This window comes from Phocoena phocoena, chromosome 17, assembly GCF_963924675.1.
Source record: "Phocoena phocoena chromosome 17, mPhoPho1.1, whole genome shotgun sequence".
Taxonomy (NCBI): domain Eukaryota; kingdom Metazoa; phylum Chordata; class Mammalia; order Artiodactyla; family Phocoenidae; genus Phocoena; species Phocoena phocoena.
Genome location: NC_089235.1, coordinates 28,706,255 through 28,734,251, shown reverse-complemented (window position 1 = coordinate 28,734,251; position 27,997 = coordinate 28,706,255). Strand labels below are relative to the sequence as shown.

Below are 27,997 nucleotides of genomic sequence, written 5' to 3'. Positions count from 1 at the left end.
ACAGAAGGTTCAGAATGGGAGGAAAAGTTGAAATTCCAGAATGTAATTACTTGAGGGTAGGGAGTTGGTAGATATGAAATCACTTTTCCCCCTGAAGCAATCCCAATCCTTTGTTCTTATGGTTGAAGTTTTGTGAAGTAAAAAAGAAAGTATTAGGGAAGAACATTTCAGAATCAGTGAACTAAAAAGATGTTACATTCATTATTTTAAATACTTAGGTTAAGACGTCTAAAATGTTACACAGTTAGAGGTAGATAACAGTCCCAGGTTTCCATGGAATCTAATAATTTAGTATCTGGACATCAAACAGATCACAAACTCCTTCATTATCATCTAAATTAAAGTTGTAGTCATCTGCCGGGGTCGGAGAAAGCCGTAAAAGCGGAAACACTGCAAGCAAAAAATAAATTCAGTGTTAAAGATGGTTTCTACATACAGGTAATGATGTCTAACATAAAATACTATCAAAAACATCAAGCCAAATTATGTTTCCCATGTTATACAGCAATTTTTAAAAAATATGTAATAGGAAATGTAATGATCAAATTAATGACTTATATTTTGTGCATATTTTGAAAGATTCTTTTTTAAAGACATTTTATGCATTGATTATAGGTGTTAGCTTGAGCAACAAGTTAGTTTTTATTGGTTGAACTTGTCACTAAAATTTATGATTCAGAAACACTGCTCAAAGTATTTTCTCTGATCTGCTAAATAAGCTACCACTTCGAAAACAGAGAAAGGAACTAGACATAAATTAATAAATATGCTGAAATTCTCTGCTTTTACAGAAGTGTTTGATAAATGTCTAAGTGGTTACTGTGCCATTGGCTAATTTAACAGCTGCTACTTCCTAGGTCTCGGCTATACATATTTGTTAGGAACCAGGACTCTGAATCCAAGAACTTTTAGAAAGGTGAGGCCCAGAGAGTAATTGTTAAAGTAACTACCATATTATAGCTAGTTGATTTTTAAGAATTACTTCAGATTAGACGATGATGTGGCTAATCTTAGTAATACTGACTTCACATTGGCAGCTTGAAGTTGGCCATGGTAGGAGTATTTACAAAACTGTTTTCAGATTTCCTGTTGACTCAGATACACTGTTTTACTCTTCTTGGCCAAATTCTTCAGGTGTAAAAAGGGCTAGTATGCCAACAATTTAGAACTTTATTCAGTAAAAGTGATGAGTATCCCCTTATGAATTCTTTTTCCTCAAAATGCAGGCAAAAAAATCTGAAGGATGCCTATAACTTACTATGAGTCATCATAGTACATTAAGCAGTTAAAAAATATAGGTTCTTTATTTCTTTTAAATCATGTGCCACTCATAAATTCTAGAAAAGCATTATTGAGGTATAAGGTTATATTTATTAAATTTTTAAACTACTTACCATCAGAAGACATTAACTCATCAATGATATCTCCACTAATAGATCCCGCTGGAAAAAGAAATGTGATAAAGCTTTTTTTACACTTCTCTTTATATATTTTAACAGCAAAAAGGCAGTTACATTTAAACAGCATATATTTAAACAGTATATATTAAGCACAGTTATATTTAACATCAGCATCTTGATTAAAAGTATGAAATTAGGGCTTCCCTGGTGGCGCAGTGGTTGAGAGTCCGCCTGCCGATACAGGAGACACGGGTTCGTGCCCCAGTCCGGGAAGATCCCACATGCCACGGAGCGGCTGGGCCCGTGAGCCATGGCCGCTGAGCCTGCACGTCCGGAGCCTGTGCTCCGCAACGGGAGAGGCCACAACAGTGAGAGGCCCGTGTACCGCAAAAAAAAAAAAAAAAAAAAAAAAAAAAAGTACGAAATTAAAGTACTAGAACTTTATGGAAACAATTTTCATGACAACTAATCTGTACCTTGCATTACTTTTAAACTTCTGAACTCAAGATGTAGCCCCAAAAACTCATTATTGTTTTCCCAAAACTGACTCCTCAGTTTTTAAAGTCAGTGTTATCATAATTCTCCCTATGACTCAACCTTAAAAGTGCAACATCACTTTACAGTCCTGTTAACTTTATCTTCATATCTCACACATCAAAGGTTACTTATTTTGCCTAAAGAGTATTTCTCAAATCTTCCTTATTTCTCTTTCCAGTCCCACTGTCATCACCCCATTTTAGCCTCAATGTTCTCTCACAGTTGCATAACTGCAAACATCTTATCTTCTGTCTTCTTTGCCTCTAATGCCTTCTTCCCAGGGCCAGAAGTGTCTTCTTTCCTAATGACGTTACTTCTGTGTTCACCAGTATACAGTTCTAAACATGCCACTTCCCTGGTCACAAATCTTCATTGGTTTATAGGTCAAAGTCCTAACTCAGTCTGATATTCAAGGCCCTCTCTAATCTGGCCCCAAATTGTTTTCTTTACTATTTCCAAATACAAAATCATGTACAGAAATGAAATGCTCAAAAGTTTCTTTAATGCTTTGTGAAGGCCAATGTACTAATTGTGTCTGAGCTAAACCATAAGCCTGCCTACTTTATTCTTCCCAATTTGATTATAAGCTTTTAAAAGATGACACTTTCTGTTGTGCATCCCTATGGCCTATGGTGTGGAAATACTTAAGAGGGGAAGGATATGGGCAACAAGAAGCTGAAAAATATTCTGTGTCCAGTTAGATCTTTTTAGTCTCACTCTTACCTATTGTGAACTCAAAGAGTAGACCACATCCCAAAAGGATAAAGGTAAAAATAAACAAATTGGAATATATACAATATAGTTATTTTAAATTATCTGCAATACTACGTCTAGATTGCATGGCAGTCATTCATTCAGCAACCATGGGTCCTTTATTTGCAACCACTAAGGAGTTGGTAAATACCTAGCCATGTAATAACCAAGGGAAAGGACTGGATGCTGAGGAAATTTTATAAATTTAAGAAATGTGGCCCCTATTCCTGATGCCCAGTTTTTAGCTATTTATCATTTCACAGATCAAATAACTTAGGAAGGCAAGATTTCCTAAATAACTGGAGTTGAGACCGCTTATCAACTGTATAAAACTAAGCTTTCCAAATAAAAAGTATAATAATAGAGAATACAGAGAAACAGGAGACATGTCACTATAGTTGTCCCTAGTATGATTTTTATTAAACATAGAACAAATTTCAATTATATATACTACAGTTACTAAGAGATAAAAGAACCTTACAAAGTAAATCTCAGATAAAAAGCTGACATGTAAATAGTAAAAGGGGAGTGGGGGAACAAATCTGGTTTAATTCCAAAAATGGAATCCTAAGGAAAACTGCAAATATATATATTTACACAGTCTATGAAACAACTAGTAGTAGTATAATTAAAGACAGGATCTGTTTTTAAAATTTTCCTCATAATACATATTCCAGTGCTGGGCACACAGAAGACACAAAATTAATACTTGTTGATCACGTTTACTATTTTGCCTCCTATACTAGATAATAAAATAACATCACAATCGAGAAATTCAGAAAAGCTCTCCAACTTGTTCAACACAGTATTCATATTTTCCCGTCTACTTTTTAAAACAAAGGCTCTGAACCCACCTGAAGATAAGTCTGTGGCTGGAGTCTGCTGAAGATTCTGGCTTCTTTCAGAGACAGGTTGCTCAGGCAGGTTCTGAGTTGCCATGTTGGATTTCTGTGGAGGCACTGGAGTCGAGGGCTGAGAGGAAGGCTGTGTGAGGTCATCAGGTGGGGGAACAGGAAAAACCACGGGCTTAGAGGAGCTGGACTCTTTATTTATAAGCAGCACGTGGATAGGTCCTGAATGACTCTTTAGATTGATCTGGTATTTCTTTTGTCCATTCTGACCCTTTGAAGTTAGTGGGCACAAACAAATGAATAAAGGTCAACATTTCCTGGTAAGCTGAAACATTAAAAATAAGACAGGCAAAGCTATAGGGACTAACTACGACAAAATTAAGTCGCTAAGTCAAAACATAGAGACCAAGAGTAGAATGGGATATTGAGTGCTCTAAACCACTTGCCCCAAAAAGTAAGCTTTTCTTAAATACTGGGCATCAAAAACTCCCAGTTGTAGAATTCTGGAAACCATCTATTTGTGTGTAATTATACATGTCAGTGTGCAGCAGCGCTCCAAGCGTCCTCCACATGTATGGAACCCCGTCCCCTGGCATCGGCCGCCATGGATGTGGTCATCTGAATGTGCGTTCTTAAACGGCAGCTATTTCACAGGTCGAAACTTTTTTTCATTCAGCAAAGCACAAAGACAACTGAGTTTTCCTACAGAGATATAAATGTAAAGTCCCTCCATTTCAAAAAGGTAATTTGTATCCCGAGGCTTCAGAAACCAGAAATACAAAGTTCTAGAATAGCTGGGAGAAGAGAGGGAGGTGATAACAGTAATTTTTTCTACCTCTTTTTTGATTGTTATAGTTTTCAAATCAGTTTGTTTCAGGAAATTTGAATCTGAAAACTAAAATCATGAAATTTATATTAGCATAGAGTCAATAAATATCTCTGACTCAATAAGCCAGAAAATGTTTTTTAAAAGACCTAATTTAAAGCAATATATTATTGTTGATATTTAAAGTGAACTTTTTCCTCAGGATTGTTATATTGGTTACAGATGTAGTCAAACTGATCTTTTAAGATTATTGACTATATCATTACTCATTCCTTGATGTCTTCTAGCTCAAATAAAATCAAATTTTAAGAAAAGTAAAATGTTAAATGATTCATTCAGTTACTTCCATAATTTTACCAAAGTACGGAAGACATCTAAATTCAGATATCAGTACTTTCAAACAGACACCTTAAAAGCAGTAACTTGAAAGTGTTTGCAATTAGCTCATGTTCAGCTAAAGAAAATATATTTGTCCCTCTTGGAACAGTAGATCCATTTTAACAAAAGTTATCCTACATACATACCATTTCTGGAATAGGTACCTCCAGCTGTGTACCAGAAGGTGCTTGAATGGCCAAAAGTGTATCACCTGGTCAAAAAAATTAAGAAATAAAGATTTTTACATTTTAGAAAATACTACTGATCCTGTAATACAGTGGCCAAGAGTGTGGGTTGGCCAAGAGTGTGGGCTGTGGAGTCAGAATGCTTGGATTTGAATCCCAAGCTAGGTAACCTTGGGCTTTGGTTCTTAATTCTGTAAAATGGAGGCAATATAACTTACTGCATAGGGGTTTTTTTGAGGATTAAATGAGGCAATATATGTGTTAGACCTTAGAACAGGTTAAATGTGTTAGCTCTATTCTCATAAACGAATTGCTTTCACCCAATCTCATGTCAAGTCTGAGATTCTTGAAACCTTTTAGCCTTAGTTAAATAACACTGTTTAGTTGAAGTATTTATACTACTTAAATGACTGGAGATACTAGAGATTAGGTATGATACAGTGAAATCTTAAGCTTAAGTGAACTTACTTTTGAAGCCAAATTCTACAGCAGTCTCTGCTGAGTTGAAGATTAAAAATACTTCCCCAAACTTTCTTTGAAAACTTGGGAAATATGGTGGCAAAGTAGAGCAATAAGCCCACATATATTACCAACGTAGTCTTAGATGAAAGTCAGATTCCACTTGGCAAGGTGTTCGGCAGATTATTTTTTGTATGTGCATGATACAAGACTGTCCTTTTTTAATAGGTCATGCACAATTAAATATAAATCTGTATGCAAAATTTCATTTTACTTGTATTATATATATTATGAAAATACAGCCCCCACCCCCCATTTTAGTTACTAATATATTGTCATCTTAAGGGGAAAACATGAAGGCTGGGGATGGAATAGGGTGAGGAATAATTTTCCTGATAATAAAATGGATAAACCTTACTCTGTCCTCATGCTTTCTTTGGGTCCCATTTGTGACCAGCACACTTGCTACATGTATTTTCATAAACAGTGCCAATGAGAACCGTGTTCTAGTTCAAGTTTAGTCATTGACTCTGTGATTCTGTGACTTTGAGGCTGTTGCTTAATCGCTGACTTAGGTGCCTCTCCCAAACATAGTTTATACCTACTGATGTGGGCAATGAAGTGAAAGCTGGGAAAAGCAGTTATTGTCATGGAAACAGAAATGAAAGCAGCCTATCAACACATAGCACTGTAGAGTGAAACCCAAAAATGTCCACAAGTCCTGAAAATAATGACTTAGGGTGAGTGCATGGAGAATTTTGAATCACGTTACACTAAATAGGTTGATTACAGGAAGAATGTAAGAAAAAATTTACTAACAGTACTTACCATTAAAGCAATTACAGATGTCTTCATGAGTTACATAGGAAAATGTACTGTCATAGAGTTAAGGAAACAACATTTTTAGCAAGGTCTAGACATTTAAATTAAGATAATAAATCTGAAGGCCAAAATAAAATGACCAAATGCATGAAGGGACTGTCACATATGGTCAGATGAAAAAGAACACAAGTCTTCAGTCTGAAAAGGCAAAGACAACCACATAAAGGTCCATAAGAGAAGTGTCCATCCTTTGCTCTAAGAAGAAGCCACTTTTGATTTCTCTGTCATTGAGAACTCTTGGGAGAGAGATGGAAAACACATTCCTCATGGAGACAGGAGCTTCAGGGGGAAGGATATTGATGGGAAAAAGGATGCTCTCAGTGGGAGTGAAGAGCAACTATACAAGCCTCTGCATCGAGAATCTTCTTGGGTCATGGTTTGGGGAATTGGGAGTGGCCACAATCTTGGAAAGCAGTGCAGCAAAGTGCATGATCAACTAGTTCAATGCTTTTTGAATCTTGGGGTTCCACAAGGCACAGTTGAAGACCCCCATTATTATCAAACTGTTAAGGAGTTCTGATCATAGAAAGGAAATAACAAATGAGATCATGGACTTGTTCACCAAAGACAAGACAACACGAAAAATAAATTGTATACATTAGTCAAAAGTTCATAAGAGGTGGTACAAGATAAATGTAGTTAAAATGTTCCATATGACTACAGGTAAGTTCACAAATCAAGAGAGTCACAGATATCTAAGAGAACACAATGACTATAAGAAACACATGGAGTATATCACTAATGATGTTTCCCCCCAGTACAACAGATACTCCAGCTTCGGAACCCCACCCTCCAGTAAATACTGTCTTTGGGTTAATGTTAGGCGGAATGTATCCTGGACTGATTGCAGGCCTGTAATATTTCATTTTCAAACCAAAATTAATTTTTCAAAACTTTGAGAGCTGCTAAATTTTTACTACTTCAGAACACTGAATGATTTAAGTACAGAACAATGATTTAAGTATGTCTATGCACTTAACAATGACTTCCAAATTCATAGACCCCCTAAGCACACTTTAGCTAGCATGTTACGTCCTATCAATGGGTAGACTGAATGTAGGTGAATTTGTTTTTCTCAATGCAACACAGTAATGGTGCTAACTGATGCACTGTATAACTTAAAAAGGTAAAAATTTTAAAATATTAGTATAAATCAGAAGAATTATAAAATTAAAATGTTATATTCACTTGCAGAACTGAACTCTAAAAACACCAGAATAAAGTAACTGATCTTCAGACTGAAAGAATATGTAGATATTATGTATATGTATAGCGTATTTAAAAGGATATCTATTATTAATGGAGTCGTCCATCACATTTTTGATGCTTTGCTGTAGCCACAACTTCTGCTGATCAAGTTCTCTTTCCTTCAGTTCTAGATCTTCAATTTCGGCTTTAAGATATCTTAATCTATCTATGACTTCTTTAGTATTACAGCCAGCACCTACACCTCTTAAAAACATATGAGAATTAATATCCCCAGTATCAGACCCAGTTAAACATCACTTAATTTTTGTAGTAGTAAAACTCACTGAATATATTCAAGACAAAAATCTTTACACTCTTCTAAAAATCAAGCATTAAAATCCTTAGAAAATTTAAGCACCATATACCTCTGAATATGTTTGCTTAGACAATTTATTGCCAAGAACAACCAAAGTACACAAATTCTCAACATGTTCTAGTGTGCTTTTTGTCTTCTGGAAGGTCAGGCTGGTGACTGAGGCACCAGAGGATGTCAAAGTCAAATTGTCACACTGGAAGTCTCACTATATGGACTGAGATGCTGGTAAAACACATTATAACCTTTTAATATATTTTGGTGGGATTTTTGGCTAAGATAAACCAAAAAATTAAGGCTAAAGGGGACAAATTTGTGGAACAGAAAGTGTTTATCACACTCAAACATACAACAGTTAACAAATGACAACATGCATTTCAACTAACCATTATTTACAAAGTACATAATCCTGTGTATGAGACACAGTTCCTGTTTTCAAGGAGTTTGTATTAGGTGGGCAGATAAATACTTAAGCAGAGAGGAATTAATAATACAAAGCAGTATGCAGTGTGTACCAAATGAGTAGCTTGAGGGAGAAAGTAAGATCTCAATTTTAAAAGTGTAAATTAAACAGTGGAGCGAGCAAGGGGACATCCCCACATAGAAGTGACACATACAGAAGCCCAAAGAGGTGTGTCCAGGGACACAGGTGGGGCTGGTGTGACTAGAGTAGATGGCTGAAATAGAGGCCTTCAGAGAGGCAAATGGTAGAAAGGTCAGATCTTACAGAGCACTGAGAAGAAAAACAAAGGTTTTAGAACAGAGTACTGGTTTGTAACTTACTTCCATTGTATACTATTTTTTGACTTTTTTTCAATTAGGTCAATTCCTTCCAAGACATTGGTGATATCATAAATTCTTCTCTTTTGCCTCACTGCCAAAGTATCTGCAGCCTGTTTAAAAAAAAAAAAAAAGGAAAGAACAATGAAATAAATTACATTTCGTATTTTAAGGCCAAAAAGGCTTTGGTTATTAAGGTCACAGCATGAGAGCCCAATCCTAAATCTGACCCAGTCAGCTGCTTGGGTATGTGCAAATCAACCCTCAAACACTGAAAATACCAAAGAAATTATTCCATTTAAAAGCCAGCAGATGTTGGAATGGAAAAAAAAAAAAAATGAAGAGGTTGTGACACGAAGCCCACAAAAATTAAAGAACACAATAAGAATACTTCATATCACCTTATGGGCTAATCCTGAAAAGGCACTGCTAATTGTCACTTCCTATCTTATTTCTCCGTTCATAAACAGTCTTGTCTAAAATCAGCCTTAATTACTTTTTAAAACTTTGAAAAATTATATGTCAGCGGCTTTTAAATAATGAAGTCAAGATACTTGGTGGAAAATTCTGAATTATACACACACTGTAATACCTTGAAATACACAATCTGCATTTTTTAAACTCACAGTGAAAAGAGAGGAATGATCGTGCCATCCCAACACAAAGCATAAAATCTACAAGAAATCAAAATCTATAGCACAAGGTTTTGGTACTAGCAAACACAAAAGCTTGGTAGTTTCACTCACATTAGGTAAGACCAATGAAAATTAATTAATGCTATCATGTCATGAATGAATTGAGGAATGCTGGACAGTTCTTCTAACTAGTTCTCACTCACATTTCTGACATTTGTTCCCCAATAGTACAAACAGAACCTCTAAGATGAGGTTACCTTACAGCTCTTTTTTCAGAGTGGATTAGACAACAGACTATCTTGAATGTGCAGTCACATTTTAAGATTCATGGTAGTAATGAAAAAACACATTTATGTCCTTACTGACAATATCCAGTACATATGTACAAGATTTCATTTCATATAGTTAGTTACCAACTACCCCAGGGCTTGTTTCCTTCCACAGGGGGCATATGCAACCAATAGCAACTGCTTGCTTCACAGGCATGTGGAACCTGTAAGTGAAATGTCAGTTCTATCAATCTAGTCGTTGTGTTACCAAAAATACCAGGTTACTGTTGTCCAATCACAAGGGTCTTCGGGAAGGGGATTCATGCCTCAAACAGTGGACCAGGAGGGTAAGTAGGAAGTGGCAGAGAGAAGGAAGAACCAGAGCGTGAGGCTGTTTGAACCCCCAACTCTGACTAGAGTTTGGCTCCATCTCTTCTAGAAAACGAGCAAATGAAAAAGAGGACTAGGCATTGTTTCATTGATATCCTCTTCCTTGTACTTAGCAATTTCTTCTTTGTTTCACCTACCATCGTAGAGTTTCTGTCCTTGAGTGTGAGGCTGTCTTTCTGAAGAGCAATCATCTACTGCAAAGCTAACTGTAAAATCTTAACTTGTGAATTAATGTCTCACTTCCCTCTTGAGAAGTAGCCCACAGCACTCCAAGCCAGCTCTGTGTTATCCGTAGCTACAGACTCACACACAAAAGCCGTCACAACCACAGCAACAGCTCACCAGGTAGGGTATTAAAATATGTTTGTATGAAACAGATCACACAGCTATTCTAGGTCACTGGGCAAAGAGCCATGAGATCTCACTTTTAGCTCAAAATTTGTAAAAAAGTATCTCATTTATAATTTATTACTGCTTAACAATTATAAAATTAAACACTTGATTTCCAAATCTAAGTATTATTTCTTAAATATCTTTCTATTTAAAAATATATACATGACCAACATTAAAAAGGATCTCCAGGAAGCTTTTATTTTAGCAGCCGCATCATCCTTCTGAAGTCAGGTTCTGGAGCAAGGCACACCACGATCCAACCCCAGCCTGCCACTTCCTGTCTTCAGTTGGCTTCAAACTCATTAAACCTCACTTCCTTTTTGGAAAATGGATAACAACACATGCTGAATTGTGGGGATTAAACTGGATAATCTTAGCACAGTGTCTGCTGCATAATTTAAATATTGGTAAGTAACTGCCTCATCATCAAATACAGGTTGAAACAAGAGATCGTGGGTAAGTTAGAGTTTGCACGTATACGAACCTATCATATTTTATGTAGTGTTTTTAAAAGTTGCGTGTGAATTCTTAAAGTTTTATTAAGTAATCCAAGACCTTTGTACTTAATAAAATCATACAATGAATCACCACCACCTTCATTCATTCATTCAGCACCCAGGGGGTGCCAGGCTCGTCTGGGTCTTAAGGATACAGTGGTGACAGAATGAAGTAGCCCACAGCACTCCCTCTTTTGAGGTCAGGGAGTTAATAATGTACAAATTATTATGTTAGGAGGAATGCATGTAGGAAGGTGCTATATTTAACAGGATTTTCAGATAAGAGCTCCCAGATAAAGCGACATTTGAACTGAATGAAGTGACCCCTGGGAACACCTGGCAGTAAGTGCAAAGGCTCTGCAGTGGGAGATGCTTAGGTCCTTCAAGAAAAGGCGGGCAGGCCAGTGTGGCCAGAATAGTGATTGAGAGGGAGAATGGGAAGGGGGTGTGTAACAAGAGGAGGAAGAAAGGGGAAGGGGAAGAGAGACTGGGAGACAAAGATGATAACCTGGAAGAGGTAGCAAGGGGCCAGATCACTGGGGTCTTGCAGGCCACTGTAAAGACTTCAGCTTTTACCCCCAGTAAAACAGAAAGTCACTGGAAGGCTCTGAGCACATAATGATTTGGCTCCACATTTTCAAAGGTTCTCTCGGGCTGCTCTGGGTGAAAGAAAAGAAGCCAGTGAGAAAGCAATGGCAATAATCCATTCAAGAGATGGCCATGGCTTGGGTGAGGGGGTAACTGTGGAGATTGTGAGAAGTGGTGAGATTCAGGATCTGTATTTTTTAGAGCTTTTTAAAAGTTTTTTACAGCTTTATTGGATTATAATTGCTTTACAACATTGTGTTAGTTTCTGCTGTACAACAAAGTGAATCAGCTATATGTATACACATATCCCCCCACTCTTGAGCCTCTCTCCCACCCTCCCTATCCCACCCCTCTAGGTCGTCTCAAAGCACCGAGCTAATCTCTCTGTGCTATACAGCAGCTTCCCACTAGCTATCTGTTTTACACATGATAGGGTACATATGTCAATGCTACTCTCTCAATTCGTCCCAGCCTCCCCTTCCCCCACTGTGTCCACAAGTCGGTTCTCTACGTCAGTGTCTCTATTCCTGCTCTGCCACTAGGTTCATCAGTACCATTTTTCTAGATTCCATATATATGCATTAAAATACGGTATTTAGGATCTATTTTGAAGGTACAGCAAGCAGACGATCCTGAGAAAGGAATCAAGAGTAACTCTTTGGTTTTTGACATGAGCAACTGGAGATGAGGAAGGTTGCAGGAGGAATAGGTTTGGGACACTGAAAATCAGGAACTCGGCTTTGGACATGTTGACTTCCAGGGGGGAGAAATCAAGAAGGCCACTGAACATTGGGAGTGTGTAGGTTAGGGGAGAAGTCCAAGCTAGAGATACAAATTCAGAAGCCATCAGTAAAGAAGACATTTTAGGACAATGGATGGAACCTACTGGATTCACCTAGGAGGTGAGCATAGAAGGAGAAGATGTCTAAGGGCCAACCCTGGGGTTCGCCAGTATTTAAGATCCGAGAAATGAGGGGCAACCTGCCACTGAAGTAAGAGAAGTAGGAAGAGTGGGGTCTTGGAAGCCAAGGGAAGAGTGTAAGAAAGAGTGACCATGTTAAGTATCGCTGGCAGGGAGACCTGATTCACTGAGACCTGATCCATGGATTAGACTTTGGAAAGATCACAAGTGACCTTGGTCGGCGCCGTTTTGACAGAGTGGCGGAGTAGAAAGCCTTCATGGAGAGATTCCAGGACAGAGTGGAAGGAAAGCTGGAGTGGACAGCTCTTCTGAAGATTTCTGCTGCAAAGAGGAACGGAAATGAGGCAGTAGATATAGGGAATTGTGGAGTTTCCCCAGGAAGTTTTTTTTTTCCCTTCATTTCTCTTTTCTTTTAAAGGTGGAGCAATTTCAACATGCGAGTATGCTGATAGGAATGAGCCAGTAAAGGGGGAAGAGGGATAATTCATGATGCAGGAGAGAGAAGGGGCAACCAATAAAGAAACAGAAGTAGGCAAGGGGGGATGTGAATCAGACTAGCTGAGGATCAGCCTTACATAATAAGAGGGCATATTAATAACTGAAGCTCATCAGAGTGCCCAAGTACAGCTGTGGGTACGATAGTAGACAAGGTATGGGGAGAGGTTAGACACTTCCTTCTGGTTGCTTTTTTTTTCTCATCAGTGGAGGTGGGAGTGGAGGAGTGAAGGGGGAGGGGGGTTTAGTGGTTGAGAGAGGAGAAGTGTGAAATCCTCATCTAGGAAAGCCAGAGAATAAGTCATGTAGAAGGAATGCTGGACCTCACTATGGTCCTGTTCAAGTTAGTGGTCCTGAATTTAAAGTGAGAGCCATCAGAATCACTGTGCATTTTCCTGCGGCCCTGTAGAAAGGCTGGGGTGTTGTCAAGGGACAGGCAGAGAACAAAATGGGTGCATCCTCATCCCATGCTGGCACTGTGGCTGTTGAATGCACATGAGTATGCATCAAATTTACTTTAAAAGTTTACATTTATTATTCTAGGACCTGACCTATATAGCCATAGGGAAGCATCCGTTAGATGCTCACTTTTTCAGGAAAAACAAACATAACCCTCTGAAAGACATAGATCTCCCCTCCAAATATTAAACTCTTTTCTAAAAATATGTCACCAATGGTGAACAAACTGATATCCACAAGTGGAACAAAATTAAAACTTGTGATGCTTTTAAGAGGTGGACAAGTCAAATAAAACCTAAGAGCTGAGAGGGATCGCATATAAGTGCTAAAAAGGGCTTTAAGAGTTTTCTGGCCCCACCCCTTCACTTGAACAAAAGAGTCCACTAAGACCAGTGTTAATTCTGGGAGAGAGAGAGATTATGTGGCAGCTTTATTTGGGTTAGGATTAGTTGCGGCTCATTTGCTCAAGGATGTTCTTCCGGGGCAGCCTGATGCTTCATTCAAAAGGGCTGACATAAACAGAGTAACTCTGGAAACATCCCGTCTTTCAGGTTCTCCATCTGTAAAGCAGGTACTTTACTCTCTTCCAGGACAACTGTTGACACACGTGCACTCAATGTCTTAGCTACTGTGCTACAGAGACTAACGTTACAGTGAGGAGGGCCACATCCAAAAATCAAAACTGTGCAATACAAACACTACAAGGGACCTTCCTGGTGGCCCAGTGGTTAACACTCTGCGCTTCCACTGCAGGGGGCACAGGTTTGATCCCTGGTCAGGGAACTAAGATCCCGCATGCTGCATGGCATGGTAAAAAAAAAAAAAAAAAAAACACTACAAAACATCAGTTAGTTATATACACATGCATACAGACATGCCCAAGTGATGGGATCCTGAATATAAGGTGGAAGGACTCCAGGTAATACACCAAGATTGCCTATGAAATATTTTAATGAGAATTTTAAAAAAACTGTGCTCGATGGTATGTTGCTTTATCTCATGGTAAGATTACTAGCTAATTTCAAACACTGTTAAAGATAATTGAGAGGTAGAATGTTTGATTTCAACCCACAGTTAAGAAGAACCATTTATAAGCCAGTAATTGGATAATTGTGTAATAGGATCTTTCACAGATGTTATCTAACTTAATGCTCACAACTGCTTTGTAAAGTAGGTATCATTCTCCCTGTTTTATAGGAAACAGACTCAGAAGGCTAATGAATAATCAGGTGGAATCTGGCATTAATTATATATTCATGAAATAAATTTGTGGCAAAACATTTTCAAATGGGCTTCTATTATTTTAAAAGACTGGTGGACCGTCATAAGTTCCCAAGCTATACAAATGCACTGAGTAGCAATTCGAGTACCACTAGTCTGCAGGTGGTTCCATCTAGAGTGTATAAAATGGTCTGAAAAGGCAGAAAGATCTTCATTTCCACTTATTTATTTATTCAAAAATAATAACCAGTAACAAAAAAACTGTAAGCGTATCTAAGTTTTTGGGACCATGGCTAACACCTGGCAGAATGAGGATGAAAGAATGAAACAGTCCTGTAAAGTAGAGACAAAGTGTTATAGGAGACTGAAAAAAGAGAGATTACTGGAGGTGGGGGCAAAACAGGAAAGAGTTCCTGGAGGAGGCTGCTGCGTGCTTTCAATGCATCTGTAAAGGATGTTACATCAGGAAGGAAATTAAATACCCAAAAAATAAATAACTTACTTTAAGGCTACAAAGGGCTTCCTCCAGAAGCAGCGCTAAGCACACAAGTGTTTTAATGAGTAAACCTCCCCCGAAGAAATCTCTCCTAAAAAAATCTGCAGTGCTTTCACTACCTCAAACTAACTACTACTCTATATGATATTTTTAAGTGCATAAGCTTTAAATTTGTTCTAATTCTTAAATTTTTTTAATAAACTCTGCATAAGCTTTTGAAAAGAAACTTCATTTGTACTGCCTTACTCAAGTCACCAAAGATTTCTCAAAAGAAAAAAGAAGACACTTGATAAAATATCTATTTAAGTAGGAAAAGCCTGCTGAAACTCAGCTCTAGAGATTGCTTGCCTAAGTCCCCAAATGCGTGCTTTGTAATTCTCATATGTGTTAAGTTTCTAAAACAGGAGCAAAATTAAGCATGCATCTGCTATTCTACCACTGGGATTTGTATCTGCACATTTTCTATCATCCTGATGGTTAGAAGTTAGGAACCAAAGAAGTGACACAGAAGTTAGGAACATGGGCTAGCCTGTAAGATAACAGTTAAGATACTGTTTTTGTGAAGATTAAATGAGTATATTTGAAACACTTAGGAGAGTGCCTCATACATCACGAGTATTACATTCGTGTTAGCCATTATCACTATTATAGATCCAATTTCTCACCTATAGTAAGAAAAAATTGTTCTTTGAAAAGTGTATCATAGAACGTAACAGACCACATTTACTTATCTGGTGTAACTCACTAACTGTAACACTTCAGAACACAGTCAAGCACAATGAAGTAGGAAAAAGGGCTTCTGCAGAAGCAAAAATAGATATAAAAAGGTATGTTTTATTACTCAAATAGTTCGCGCCATTTGGATCCTATTTACTCCTTCTTTTCTATGATTCCTAACAGTGGGGATATTTAATTTCAACGTCCACAAGAAAACTGGAAGTACCATCTGGGACACTGGCGAGGTACCTAAGCAGCAATCAAGGGATGTGGCAGAAACTATAGAAAGGATAAAAAACTCACTAAGCAGACAAAGCTGAGGTCACTGGACATGGCAGTAATCCAACATACTTAGAAAAGCTTTGAGGTTATCACCTCCAAAGGATACAAAAAATAATATTCATCATGGCTATCCCAAGTTACCAAAAGAATAAAATCAAGCACAAAGACATGTGTAATGCATTTTGGAAAATTTTCAAACCAAAATGGTTAAATGTTCTTTTATAAGAAATAGTATTATTAATAGACATAAACCCTTAGGTAATCAGAAAACTCAGCTATGGACAAAATCTCATTATCTAAAGGATAAACAACGGTTTCAGAATACCTGGACTTGTCATTATCAAGAAGAATATACTAGTCAGATGTGGATTTTAAAATAAATCCAAAAATCTCAAAGGGATTACAGTTGAATGTGACCAATGACTGAGTTAAACTCAATTTTCAGGTCGACTTCCTTCACAACTGTGACCAGCAGCCTATTCTGAAAACTGATTAAACCCCCCCCAAATAACTGGGGCATCTCTGTCTCAAACACACATACACACACCCACACAGACACGCATATGTATATACATCAAAATGTCAAAAATTTCCTTCACCAAGAACTTCTAAATGTCAAATCTATAGAAGAAATAAAGATGAAAAGATAAAGATTTGACTATCTCAATAATTAAAACTCAGTAAAAGAAAGCATGAAGACCACGAATTAAAACATGGACAAAAGATAAATTTCACACCAAAAATTTGTTAACATTCTTGAAAAAGTTTTCAAACTTTTAATAAGTTAGCAAAAGAATAATAAAGAAATGCAAATTGAGGGCTTCCCTGGTGGCACAGTGGTTGAGAGTGTGCCTGCCGATGCAGGGGACATGGGTTTGTACCCCGCGGGAAGATCCCACATGCCGCGGAGCAGCTAGGCCCGTGAGCCATGGCCGCTGAGCTTGCGTGTCCGGAGCCTGTGCTCCGCAACGGGTGAGGCCACAACAGTGAGAGGCCCGCGTACCAAAAAAAAAAAAAAAAGAAATGCAAATTGAAACAATGAAAATATACGTCTACACAGAGAATTGTACCTGAATATTCATAAAAGCCCAAAATTGGGAGCAACAGGTGAATGGATAAGCAAAGTGTACTATATCCACAAAACGAAATACCAGTCAGGGACAGAAAGGAATGAACTATTGGTACAGGTAACAATGGGCATGAATCTCCAAAACATCATGCTGAGTGAACGAAGCTAAACCCAGAGCACATACTGTATGAGTGCATTACCATGAAACTTTAGCAAAGGTCGTTTTAATCCATGGAAAAGAAAACAGAGCAATGCTTGCTTGGTGAGGTGGGGAGGCTGGAGTTTGGCTGGGAGAAGGCAAAAGGGAGCTGTTTTGGGTGATGGAAATGTTACACATCTGGTTGTGGTGGTGGTTACAGGTACAAGCATTTGTCAAAACTCACTGAACTGTACAGTTAAAATGGGAGCATTTAATGGGTGGAAATTATACCTTTACAAAGTTGACTTAAAAAACAGAGATACTATTATTCATCACCTTTCAAATTTGTAGAATATGAAAACATCAGAATACCCGATATTGATTCATTCTATCTATCCATCACTTATCTAACAAACACCTGGAAACAGCATTTACTATGTGCCGGGTACTGTTTAAGTGTTTTAAAAGTAAAAACTCACTTTAGCCATTCCTATAATGATAATCACATGAGATAGATACTATTATTGTCACCATTTTTGCAAAAGAGGAAAGTGAAGCTCAGTAACTTGTCCAAGGCCACCGAAATGGTAATGGTAAAGTCAGGATGTGAACCCAGGGTGTATACTTTTAGCCGTTGCAAAATGCTATTTCTGATGTGGTGAGGTAGCTGGTCATGATTATATGCTGCTAGTGGAGTGTAAGTACCATCTTTTTGTAAAGCAATTTGGCAACATCCATCAAAGGTTTTACATTTTTATGATCCTTTAATCTAGTAATTCTTTAGTATAGATTATCAGAAGGAGAAATAATTAAAAAATGTCTAAATGCCAAAAACGTTTCCTGGACCTCTGTTGCTAAATCCAGTGGATGCTACAAAGTCTTGTATCCTCTGCAGCACTTGACTCTGGTTCTCTCTTTCCTAAAGCACTGTTCCCTGGCCTTGCTGTCACCACAACCCATAGGTTTTTCCTCCTCAGTCTCGGGCTGTTTCTTCTCAAGTCTCCTTTTTCTCTGCTGTTTCTGAACTATGAGTGTTGGCCCAACTTCCATTCTTACTCCTCTTTCCATTCTAAACCTTCTCCCTTACATACCTCATAAACCAATCATTTCCAGATCAAACTGGTAGCCCTGGTCTTCTTCTTGGGCTCCAGAATCATAATTCCCACAGGTTGCCAAATATCTACTCAAGGATGGCCTATAGGCGTCTCATGCATGCCCAGAACTGAACTTCCCTTTCCTCCAAATTCCTTTCCTCTTTTCGTAATTTCTAAGTGAAAACCACCACCATCCACTCAGCTGACCACGCCATGACCTGGCAGTCATCCATGATTCCTTTTCCTATAGACTCAGCATCCAAGTTCTGTCACTTCTACAATGAAACATCTTATCTCCCCACTTCTTTATATTTCCACTGCTCCACCTTAGTTCAAGCCTGTAATCTTGCCTAAATTACAACCTTGTTCTCTAAATTCAACAGTCATCTAATTTATAGCTTTGCAAATGTACTATTTCTTTCTCTGGCCTCATGGCTCTGGCACTTGCTGTCTTGCTGGGAATGCCTTTTCACCTAACGCAAATCTGATCACATCCATTCTATTTGTTGAAAGCTTACAACAGACTGGCTGGATCAGTACTGGTAACACACAAGACACAGTCCCTCACCTCACAGAGCACTTGGTCTAGAAGGGAACACAGGCAAATAAACAGATGAAGAAAACAATCCCATCTTGTGATAAGGGGTATTAAGGAAAAGAACAGGTAACGGAGAAACAGAATAAACGGGAATCAACTTCAGCCACTTTAGATTAAGAGGAAGAGTCAGGAGATGCATCTGCATCAGTTTCCTATGGCTGCTGTCAAAATTATCACAAATTTAGTGACTTAAAACAACACAAATTTATTATCTTATAGTTCGGTGAATCAGAAGTCCAAAACGAGTCTCACTGAGTTTGGATCAAGGTAAGGCTGTGTTCCTTCTGGATGCCCCAGCTTCTAGAGTCTGCAGCATTCCTTGGCTAGTGGTTCCTTTCCTCCAGCAATGGTCGGGCCAAGTCCTTCCATACTGCCATCTCTCTGGCCCTCTCTCTTCTGCTTCCCTCTTCCACTTTTAAAGACCCTTATAATTACCAATGGGCTCAGATTCATAATTCAGAAAAACCTCCCCATCTTAACGTCAGCTGATTAGCAACTTTAACCTTAATTCCCCTTAACTGAACAGATTCATAGGTCCCAGGAATTAGGCCATGGGTATCTTTCGGGAGTCATATTCTACTTACCAAGCATCTAAGACAAGGAAACATTTAAACTGAGACCAGAGGGTTTAGAGAAATGGCCAGTCAAGTAAGGGAGTGTGTGTGTGTGTGTGTGTAAATGTGCTCCAGGCAGAAGGAAAGTCCTGTGCAGCAGCCATAAAGTGGAGAGCAGAGGGTGTGTGAAGCATTAGAAGAACTGGAGCCATGGAAGGGGCGAGTGTGCGAGAAGAAGGGAAGGACTCCCAGAAGAGACAGGGTCCTGTAGGCACTGGATGTTGTTCTAAGTAGAGGAGCAACACGACCTTAAATTCTTAAATTTTACATATATCAATGTTACCTGACTTTTTGAGTCCCTTAGTCCCAGCCCCACTCTCACTGCTCCCTGGAGCAGTCAATGGCTCCCACATCACCGGTCACCAGGGCTCAGCAAGTGCTTCCATACCCTCTTACAGTGTGAAAGTGTCCAACTCTCATTTCCCTCACTTTTCCCCACAACCATAAGCTGTAAGCTACTAAAGGAAGGGGCTAGGGCACACATTGGTTAAGTTATATTTATTGAATGAGAGAGAACAAAACCTAGAAACAACTAATACATTACCAACCTAAAACAATGGTGAATTCTGGATAATATGATAGATCTAAGTTGAGGCCCTCACAACTTATGTTTATAATTTGGGAAAATAAAAGTTTGACCTCAGCTATGAAAAGATGTAACAAATTGGGAAAATACTGAAAATTGAAAATAGTGGCTCTCTTGGGGTGGTGGCATACTGGGTAATTTTTATTCTGGACTATATTAGTTTTTTCCAAGTTTTCTACTATTTGTATGCTATTTCAACAGATATATTTTAAGTTTAAAAAGGTAAATCAGAAAAACATACCCTCCCTTGTATAAACATATTAAGTTTAAGACATAAAGGGAGACTCATGGACTAATAATTGGGGAAAGTTAGCCTTAAATGGCAAAATCTAAAAGAAATGTATTTATAAGAAATATTTACCATGTCAATACTTACCATACTCAAGAAATGGCATAACATAATACATACATCCAGACAAACAGACATGTGATTCACACTGAGAGGCACTTTTAAACACTGACTTTTATGATTCATCCCTAGATTATGATCTCATTCTTAAAAATATCAGTTTATACCATTGAGTGCACTTGATATTAAGGTAGACATTCCCTGGAAATTAGTACTTTCACTCCTGATTTCTTTCTCTTCCCCTTTGCCTGGTATACCTTAATTTAAAATTTCTGAGTACTTTTCTTTCTTGGTGCTTTTCTTGTACACAATGGATGCCTGAATTTTTTCATCTAAACAACTTTATTAAAAAGAAAAAGGATCGGATACATTCACATACTGGAGAAACTAGCAGGTTTCAATTATCACTCATTTGATGTTTTCTGTATATTATGCTTTAATGCTTTTAGCTTTTCATCCTTTTTTACAGATTTGTTACGCTTTCTGTGTTATTTTTTCCCTTTGTAAGATAGCAATCAATGTGTATTTCTAGTCTATTAAATTACCTTTAAAATTTTAATAACATTTATAAAAAGAAAATGATGCATAAAATCAGCAAAAGCTCAACTAAAATACTTGGGCACTCTGCTAATGAAATCTCTCAGTTACCTGAGGGTCTCAACTAGACACTCCTTACTCTTATCCTTGTGAGAATCTTCCTAAAATGTCTACAGTCCTGCCTACACATACTCTCCATTCAAGGAAAGAATCTTTCCCAGTGATGGAGGCCCTCGCATCATTTTGAGCATCATCTCATTCACTGCACAGTCCCCTGGAACACAAATGATGAAGATGAGCTACAGCTGCACTGACCTTGCTCTTTTTACAAATTAAATCCAAAATTTTAAAATTTTATAATTTTCCTATTCCCCTGTAAGTAAAACAGAATTTTACTGTAAAAGTGGATTTTACTTTATTCCATTATAGAAATGACTCTCAAAGCTTACTCATTTCCACTAGAAAGTAGGTCCCTTAATTAGTAATGTAAGATTTGAATGCCATAATATGCTGCCATTCAGACATGAGCAGAGACTATTCCAGAGCAATTAAATGGGGAATTTCTTCCATCCCTAGCCTCCAACATTTCCCCAAGAGTAGCTCTCATCAATCTTAGTGAACTCCTAAAGGGTCAACTCTGTTTGACATTAATTCCTTCTACTACCAGAACAGTTCTTTTTGATGCGTGAATAATATGATTGAAAAAGAAGAGGCAGTAGAGCTCATTCCATGGTTCTCAGATGTCATTAGGTATCAAAACCACCTGGGGTATGTATTTAAAATGCAGATTCCTAGGCTCCTCCCCTGGCCCTACAGAACCTGATTTCCCAGGTCTGACATTAGAATCTTTTTTTTTTTTTTTTTTTAAAGATCCAGAAGATGCTGACATATTTGACCATTGGTCTACACATTGAGAAAGCTGGTGGAATCCCTTTCTTGAAGTGTGAGGGTGGAGAGACTGTACAGCTTAGCACAAAAATAAAATCTTCTCGGTTCACAACTACTGCCACCACTTACGGTGGCTCATCCCTTCTTCCTTCCACTTTAAGGATAAGATATAAAGGATGTGGAACATGCCCAAGACACACTGCTGATAGATGGCAGAATCAAGACCAAGAACTCACTAGTACTGTCTTAGCTATATGCCCATTTATCCTGTCCAGAACTGAAAAACAAGATGGCTGGCTTTTTTTTTTTTTACTTTCTTGTTCTCTAGAAAAGTTGTTCTTCACATTATACCAAAACTTCAGAGGTAGGTACACTTTGCTTAGCATAGCATCAATTCTGACATCAGACTATCTGGGCTCTTATCTCCTTTACTGTGGATATTGGCTGTAACCAGATAACGTCATTAAGCCTCAATTTCCTAATCAGCAAAATGGAGATGTAATATCTCCCTTAGAGTTTTGTTACAAGGATTAAATGCGCTAATACAAGTAAAGCATCTGGCATAGTGTCAGTCACTTAGTATTAGCTACTAGTAATCATTTTTATTAGTGTTGTAGAGCTTTAGTCTCCTAAGAATTTTCTTTTCCCATTTGGTCATGCATCTTGTATTTAACAGATGTTTAATAATTAGACCCTGGAATAGATGTATCCAGAGAAGCTTTATTATGCATCTTTAATCTATTTTACTTTTTTAGAGTAGCTTGAGGTTCACAGCAAAACTGAGTAAAAAATAAGAGATTTTCCATAAATCTCCTGCCCCCACACATGCACAGCCTCCCCCACTATCAACATCCCACATCAGAGTGATACATTCATTACAACTGATGAACCTACACTGACACATCATAACCACCCAAAGTCCATAGCTTACATTAGGGTTCACTGTCAGTGTTGTACATTCTGTGGGTTTTAATAAATGTATAGACATGTATCCACCATTATAGTATTGTACAGAGTAGTTTCACTGCCCTAAAAATCCTGTGTTCCACTTGTTTAACTTACTCCCCTAACCCCTGATCTTTTGCTGTCTCCATTGTTTTGTGTTTTCCAGAATGTTATATAGTAGGAGTTATATAGGATGTAGCCTTTTCAGACTGGCTTCTCTCACTTAGTAATATGCATCTAAGGTTCCTCCTTGTCTTTTCATGGTAATGACTCATATTTTTCAGCACTGAATACTATTCCATTGTCTGGATGTACCATAGTTTATTCATTCATTCACCTACGGAGGGACATCTTGGTTGCTTCCAAGTTTTGGCAATTATGAATCAAGCTGCTGTAAATATCCATGTGCAGATTTTTGTCTGAACATAAGTTTTCAACTCCTTTGGGTAAATAGCAAGTAGTGTGACAGCTGGATCATACAGTAAAAGTATGTTCAGTTTTTTAAGAAACTTCTGCAACATGGTGCATTCCCACCAACAGTGAACGACAGACAGTTCCTGTTGCTCCACATTCTTGCCAACATTTGGTGTTGTTAGTGTTTTGGAATTTTGCCATTCTATTAGGTATGTAGCGGTACTGCACTATTGTTTTATCTATTTTTTTTAATTGCAGTAAAATACACATAATATAAAATTGGCATCATAACCATTTTTTAAGTGTACAATTCAGTAGTTTTAAGTACCTTCACGTTGTTGTGCAACGAATCTCCAGAACTCTTCTAATCTTGCAAAACTGAAACTCTATACACACAGCATTAGTTTGCTAGGGCTGCATAATAAAAATACCACAGACTGGGTGGTTCAAACATAAATTTATTTTGTCACAGTTTTGGAAGCCTAAAGTCTAAGATCAAGGTGTTGGCGAGTTTGATTTCTTCTGAAGCCTCTCTCCTTGGCTTGCATATGGTCTCCCACATTGTGTCCTCACATGGGCTCCCCTCTGTGCACAGGCATCCCTAGTGTCTGTGGGTCCAAATTTCCTCTTCTTACAAGGACACCAGTCAGACTGGCTTAGTGCTTACCCTGGTGGCCTCATTTTAACTTAATCATCTCTTTGAAGGCTCTATCTCCAAATATAATCACACTCTGACTACTGGGGGTTAAGACTTCAACATATGGATTTTGAGGGAACACAATTCAGCCCCAAACGCCCAAGAAGCAACAACTTCCCATTCCCTCCTCCCCCAGCAACCACTCCTCTACCTTCTGTCTCTATGAACTTGACTGCTCCAGTTACTTCATAAAGTGGAATCATACAGCATTTGTCTTTTTGTGACTAGCTTAATGTATTCAAGGTTCATCTAAGTATGTATCAGAAATTCCTTCCTTTTTAAGGCTGCATAATCTTCCATTATATGTATATACCACATTTTGCTTATCTACTCATTTGTTGATGGACCCTTGGGTTGTGTCCACATTTTAGCTATTGTGAATAATGCTGCTATGAACATAGGTATACAAATAACTGTTCAAGACCCTGTTTTTAATTCTTTGGAGTATATACTCAGAAGTGAAATTGTCCTGAGAATTTTTAAGCATGCACTGAAGTTCTGGCTCTCCTACCCATATCTCTCTCCTTAGGATAATCCTTGCTTTATTCTGTGACATCACAATCTAAGACCTTAGATTATTTATTTCTTCCACGGTGTGTATTAATCAGCAAATCATAAATGGGTATGAGTCAGGGACCTGTGAGATAAGAAACACCATAAATATTTTATCATATTAATCCAGGTATTGTTCAGGCAATTGGTAACTTGAACAATTATAATAAACAAGATAAGGAATCTTGAGCATACTTTAAAAACTTGAAGATGGCATCAAAATGTCAAATCTAGAAACTCAGTTATAAATTAATAGGAATTTTTAAAACAACATATATAGTCATGACTATCCTAACTTACTTAAATTTTTAGTTCTATAAAAATAGAACCCTAGTTTAATTTGTGAAGTAATATGAATTTGTCATCAATATCCTCATTTTAATGCAGAAGCTCAATACCTTCTCTTCTATCATGAGTAGAGGTATAAAAATAATCATGCATTTTTCTTTACAAGAAAGATTCCATGCCCTACACAGATGAAAAATTTAAGAAATTGTTTTTTTTTTTAGGAATACTGAAAGTCAGTATAGCACAGAGAATAAGAAAATATGGTCTAGTTTCAAGTCATAGCTGTGACTTTCTACTGTGTGACATTGGGCAAGTTACTTAACCTATCATTTTCTTATCTGTGAAATGGGGATGGTAAGTCCAAATTTCAACTGTTAGGATGATAAAATTAGTTAATATATGTTAAATGCCTGGCACATACTAAGCTCTCAATAAATGTCAGCTACTAACAGCATAAACTGGCAAACCACATAACTGGAAAGGACCATGACATAACTTGTCATCTCACTAGAATAAAGAGAGAGTAACTACCCCACTCCCACTATTGTAACAAATTATTAGAATTTGTTTTGTTAAGCTATGTCCTCAGTTAGTTAAATTACTAAGAAATGTATCACTAAGATACAGCATTATGTTCTTATTCTTCAGTAGTACATGTCATAAGTTAGAAAAGAAATATCATCTAAGTGGTTTGGATATATTATGGATATCTAAGATATTTGGATGTGATGGCTGATATTTTTTATATTCATGATATTCACAAAAATGATGTTTCATTAACTGCTTCTTAAAAAATATCAAGTGTATAATGCAAAAGTACCAATAACTTATGCTGAAATACACCACCCCCAAGTAAGAATATAAGGAAAAAATGTGATTTTATAATTTCAAATTAGAGAAACTTTATAATTGCCAGTGTTAATCCATCTTCAACATGTCAGAAAAAGTCTTTATGATCTTTTACTATGGTGTACAATAAGAAACATCATTGGAAAGATTTCAATATAAGATTTTTACAATATAAGATTTTACACATATATATAAGTAAACACATGTAAATAAATGATATCTATCCATATATATGTGAAAAAGAATGTTACTCAAACTGTTCTCTACAACTAAAATGTCATTAATATAATGAGACCTAATGTCACTGCAGAAACCTTTGAACTTTTAAGAAAGGATGGATGAAACAATGTTGTTATGATATATTAAACTCCATTTCCCACCCATTGCCTCTGTGACTTCTAGACAGCAAAATGTGGCCACAGATGAAGCAGGAAGAAGCCAAAGAACTTAGGGGAAAGCAAGGGCAAAGTTCCACCATATTCCAAGGCAAGTTGCAGAAGCCTTCACAGTCAGCCCTCAGAGTTCAGTTTCATCTGGAAAATCCCAAACTTTCCTGATTCCTTACTGAAGTCACAGGCTACAACTGAACTTCTAGATTTTGAATAGTAGTTTGCAAGCTATGCTTTGTAACATCCCTGGCTTTCACTGATGACCTCATGACTTCCTGTGAAATTCTTTAAACAGAATCCAATTTAGTTCACAACAATTTAAATACTATATATGCCGTAAAGCACTTTCAGGGAGGGAGGTATGGAGGAAAGAGTGGGTGGGGGAAAAAAACGAGAACAAGAATTTCCAAGGGTGTGGGAAAATTCTCGGAGTAACACTTCAAAAAGAAGAGAGTAGAAACTACTTCCGGATATGCAAAATATGTGCATCGTGCCTCATTTGTATAAACTAGAACAATTCAGATATTTCAACAATCACATACTGAACACCCAGGGAAAGGAGACGGCATTCAATGACATACCTCACCTCCTGCACTACACTGAGAGGAGGGCCCCTAGCAGAGGCCATCAAGTTGGCCTTTGTGAGTTCAGGTCAGGGAGAACTAGAAGATGCTCTCCTGCTCAGATGCTGCTTCTGTTATTCTAGGCACAGCCTTGATGACTGCAGTCACACTCTCAAGCTAGGAAAGGTGGTCCTGACCCTCCCCTAGGTGCTGGGACCAATCCTCTGCAGTGATTACTGACTCGTTAGTAATTTTTGTTTTTATTGCTTTACTTCTTACTTAAACTGCGTGTGCTGGCTGAATTTTAATTCAAGTGTGATCACAGCGCTGTTCCTCAGCGCTGTGGAATCCTTCCAAGTCCTGCCTTAAACGGTTAAGTCATTTTGTTTAACGGAACAGCTTTTGATGCATGTTGCCGTTTGAAAATTCCAAACTGTAGTAAAAGACGAAGCACACGGTCTCGTGAAATAGGAGTTTACTGAGCGCTTCCATCTTTTGGGGTGGAAATTATAAAACACCCCCTTTTCGTGTGATGGCAAATCTCGCTTTTAGAAATTTATATCAGATACCAAATTAAGTCACAAGTCAAATATCCCTCTTAATCATCAGGATGATGAAAAGAAGTGCACAAGGAAGAGGTTTTTTAAATTACTACTATTGTTTTAACGGGGAGGGCTGAAGAGTTCACCTTTTTGTGTGTGTGTCATGCAGAAGCGGTGGCAAAATCGGATTTTGTTTGCTTGTTCGTTTTAAACAACCGAAACACGGTCTCAGCAAGAATCGCCTATTAAAACCATCAATTTCCAACAGCAAAATCAATCCCAAGGGTGCCTCGGGGCAAAGCGCCCGGGTAACCCCTGCGCCTCTGCCACAGGTGGACGCGGAGCAACAAGGACACTCGGTCGCCTTCGGGTCCTTACGCCCAGAGCCTGAAGCCACGCGGGCGCGCCCGAGCTCCTGGGCTCTTTGTCGAGAGCCCGGCACAGCGCCGGGCCCCATTGGTTAACGCGGTCGGTCCGGGCCATCCTGGTCCCGCGTCCCTCCCCCATCCCGGCGTCCAGGGCCTGGGCGCCGGCCACGTGGCCCCTGCTCGCGGGTTTCCCGGTCCCCGGGATGCGCGACCACGCCGCGCCGCCCAACCCACGCGACAAGGGGGTGGTCTTCTCCCAGGACCGCGGGCTCGGAAGTCCGCCCCCTCCCCGCCTCCCGCACTCACCGCTTTGAGATCCAGGACGCCGTCCTTGGCCTCCTGAAGCAGCGACACGAACTTGGTGGTGAGCAGTCCCAGGCTCTTCTCGTGCCTGCTGCTGCCGCCCCCGCCGCCCCCGAGAGGCGGCGGCGGCGGCGGCGGCGGGGGCTGCGCCTGGGACTGCTGCGGCTGCGGCCGCTGGCCCTGCCCCTGGCCCTGCGGCGCCGGCTGCCCGGAGCCCGCGGGCTCGGCCGCCGCCAT

At 38.6% G+C, this 27,997-nt stretch overlaps 1 protein-coding gene across 1 annotated transcript; it reads right to left on the bottom strand.

The window, feature by feature from the left end:
* Window positions 1–3: 3 nt before the first annotated feature.
* Window positions 4–27,997, bottom strand: E2F5 (E2F transcription factor 5). The gene is made up of 8 exons (XM_065895549.1): window positions 27,764–27,997; window positions 8,616–8,725; window positions 7,562–7,723; window positions 6,218–6,261; window positions 4,892–4,956; window positions 3,545–3,812; window positions 1,395–1,442; window positions 4–390 (listed from the first exon to the last, which is right to left on the bottom strand). Exons 1-8 carry the CDS (start codon window positions 27,995–27,997, stop codon window positions 281–283), a joined length of 1,041 nt encoding a protein of 346 aa, XP_065751621.1. The 3' UTR covers window positions 4–280.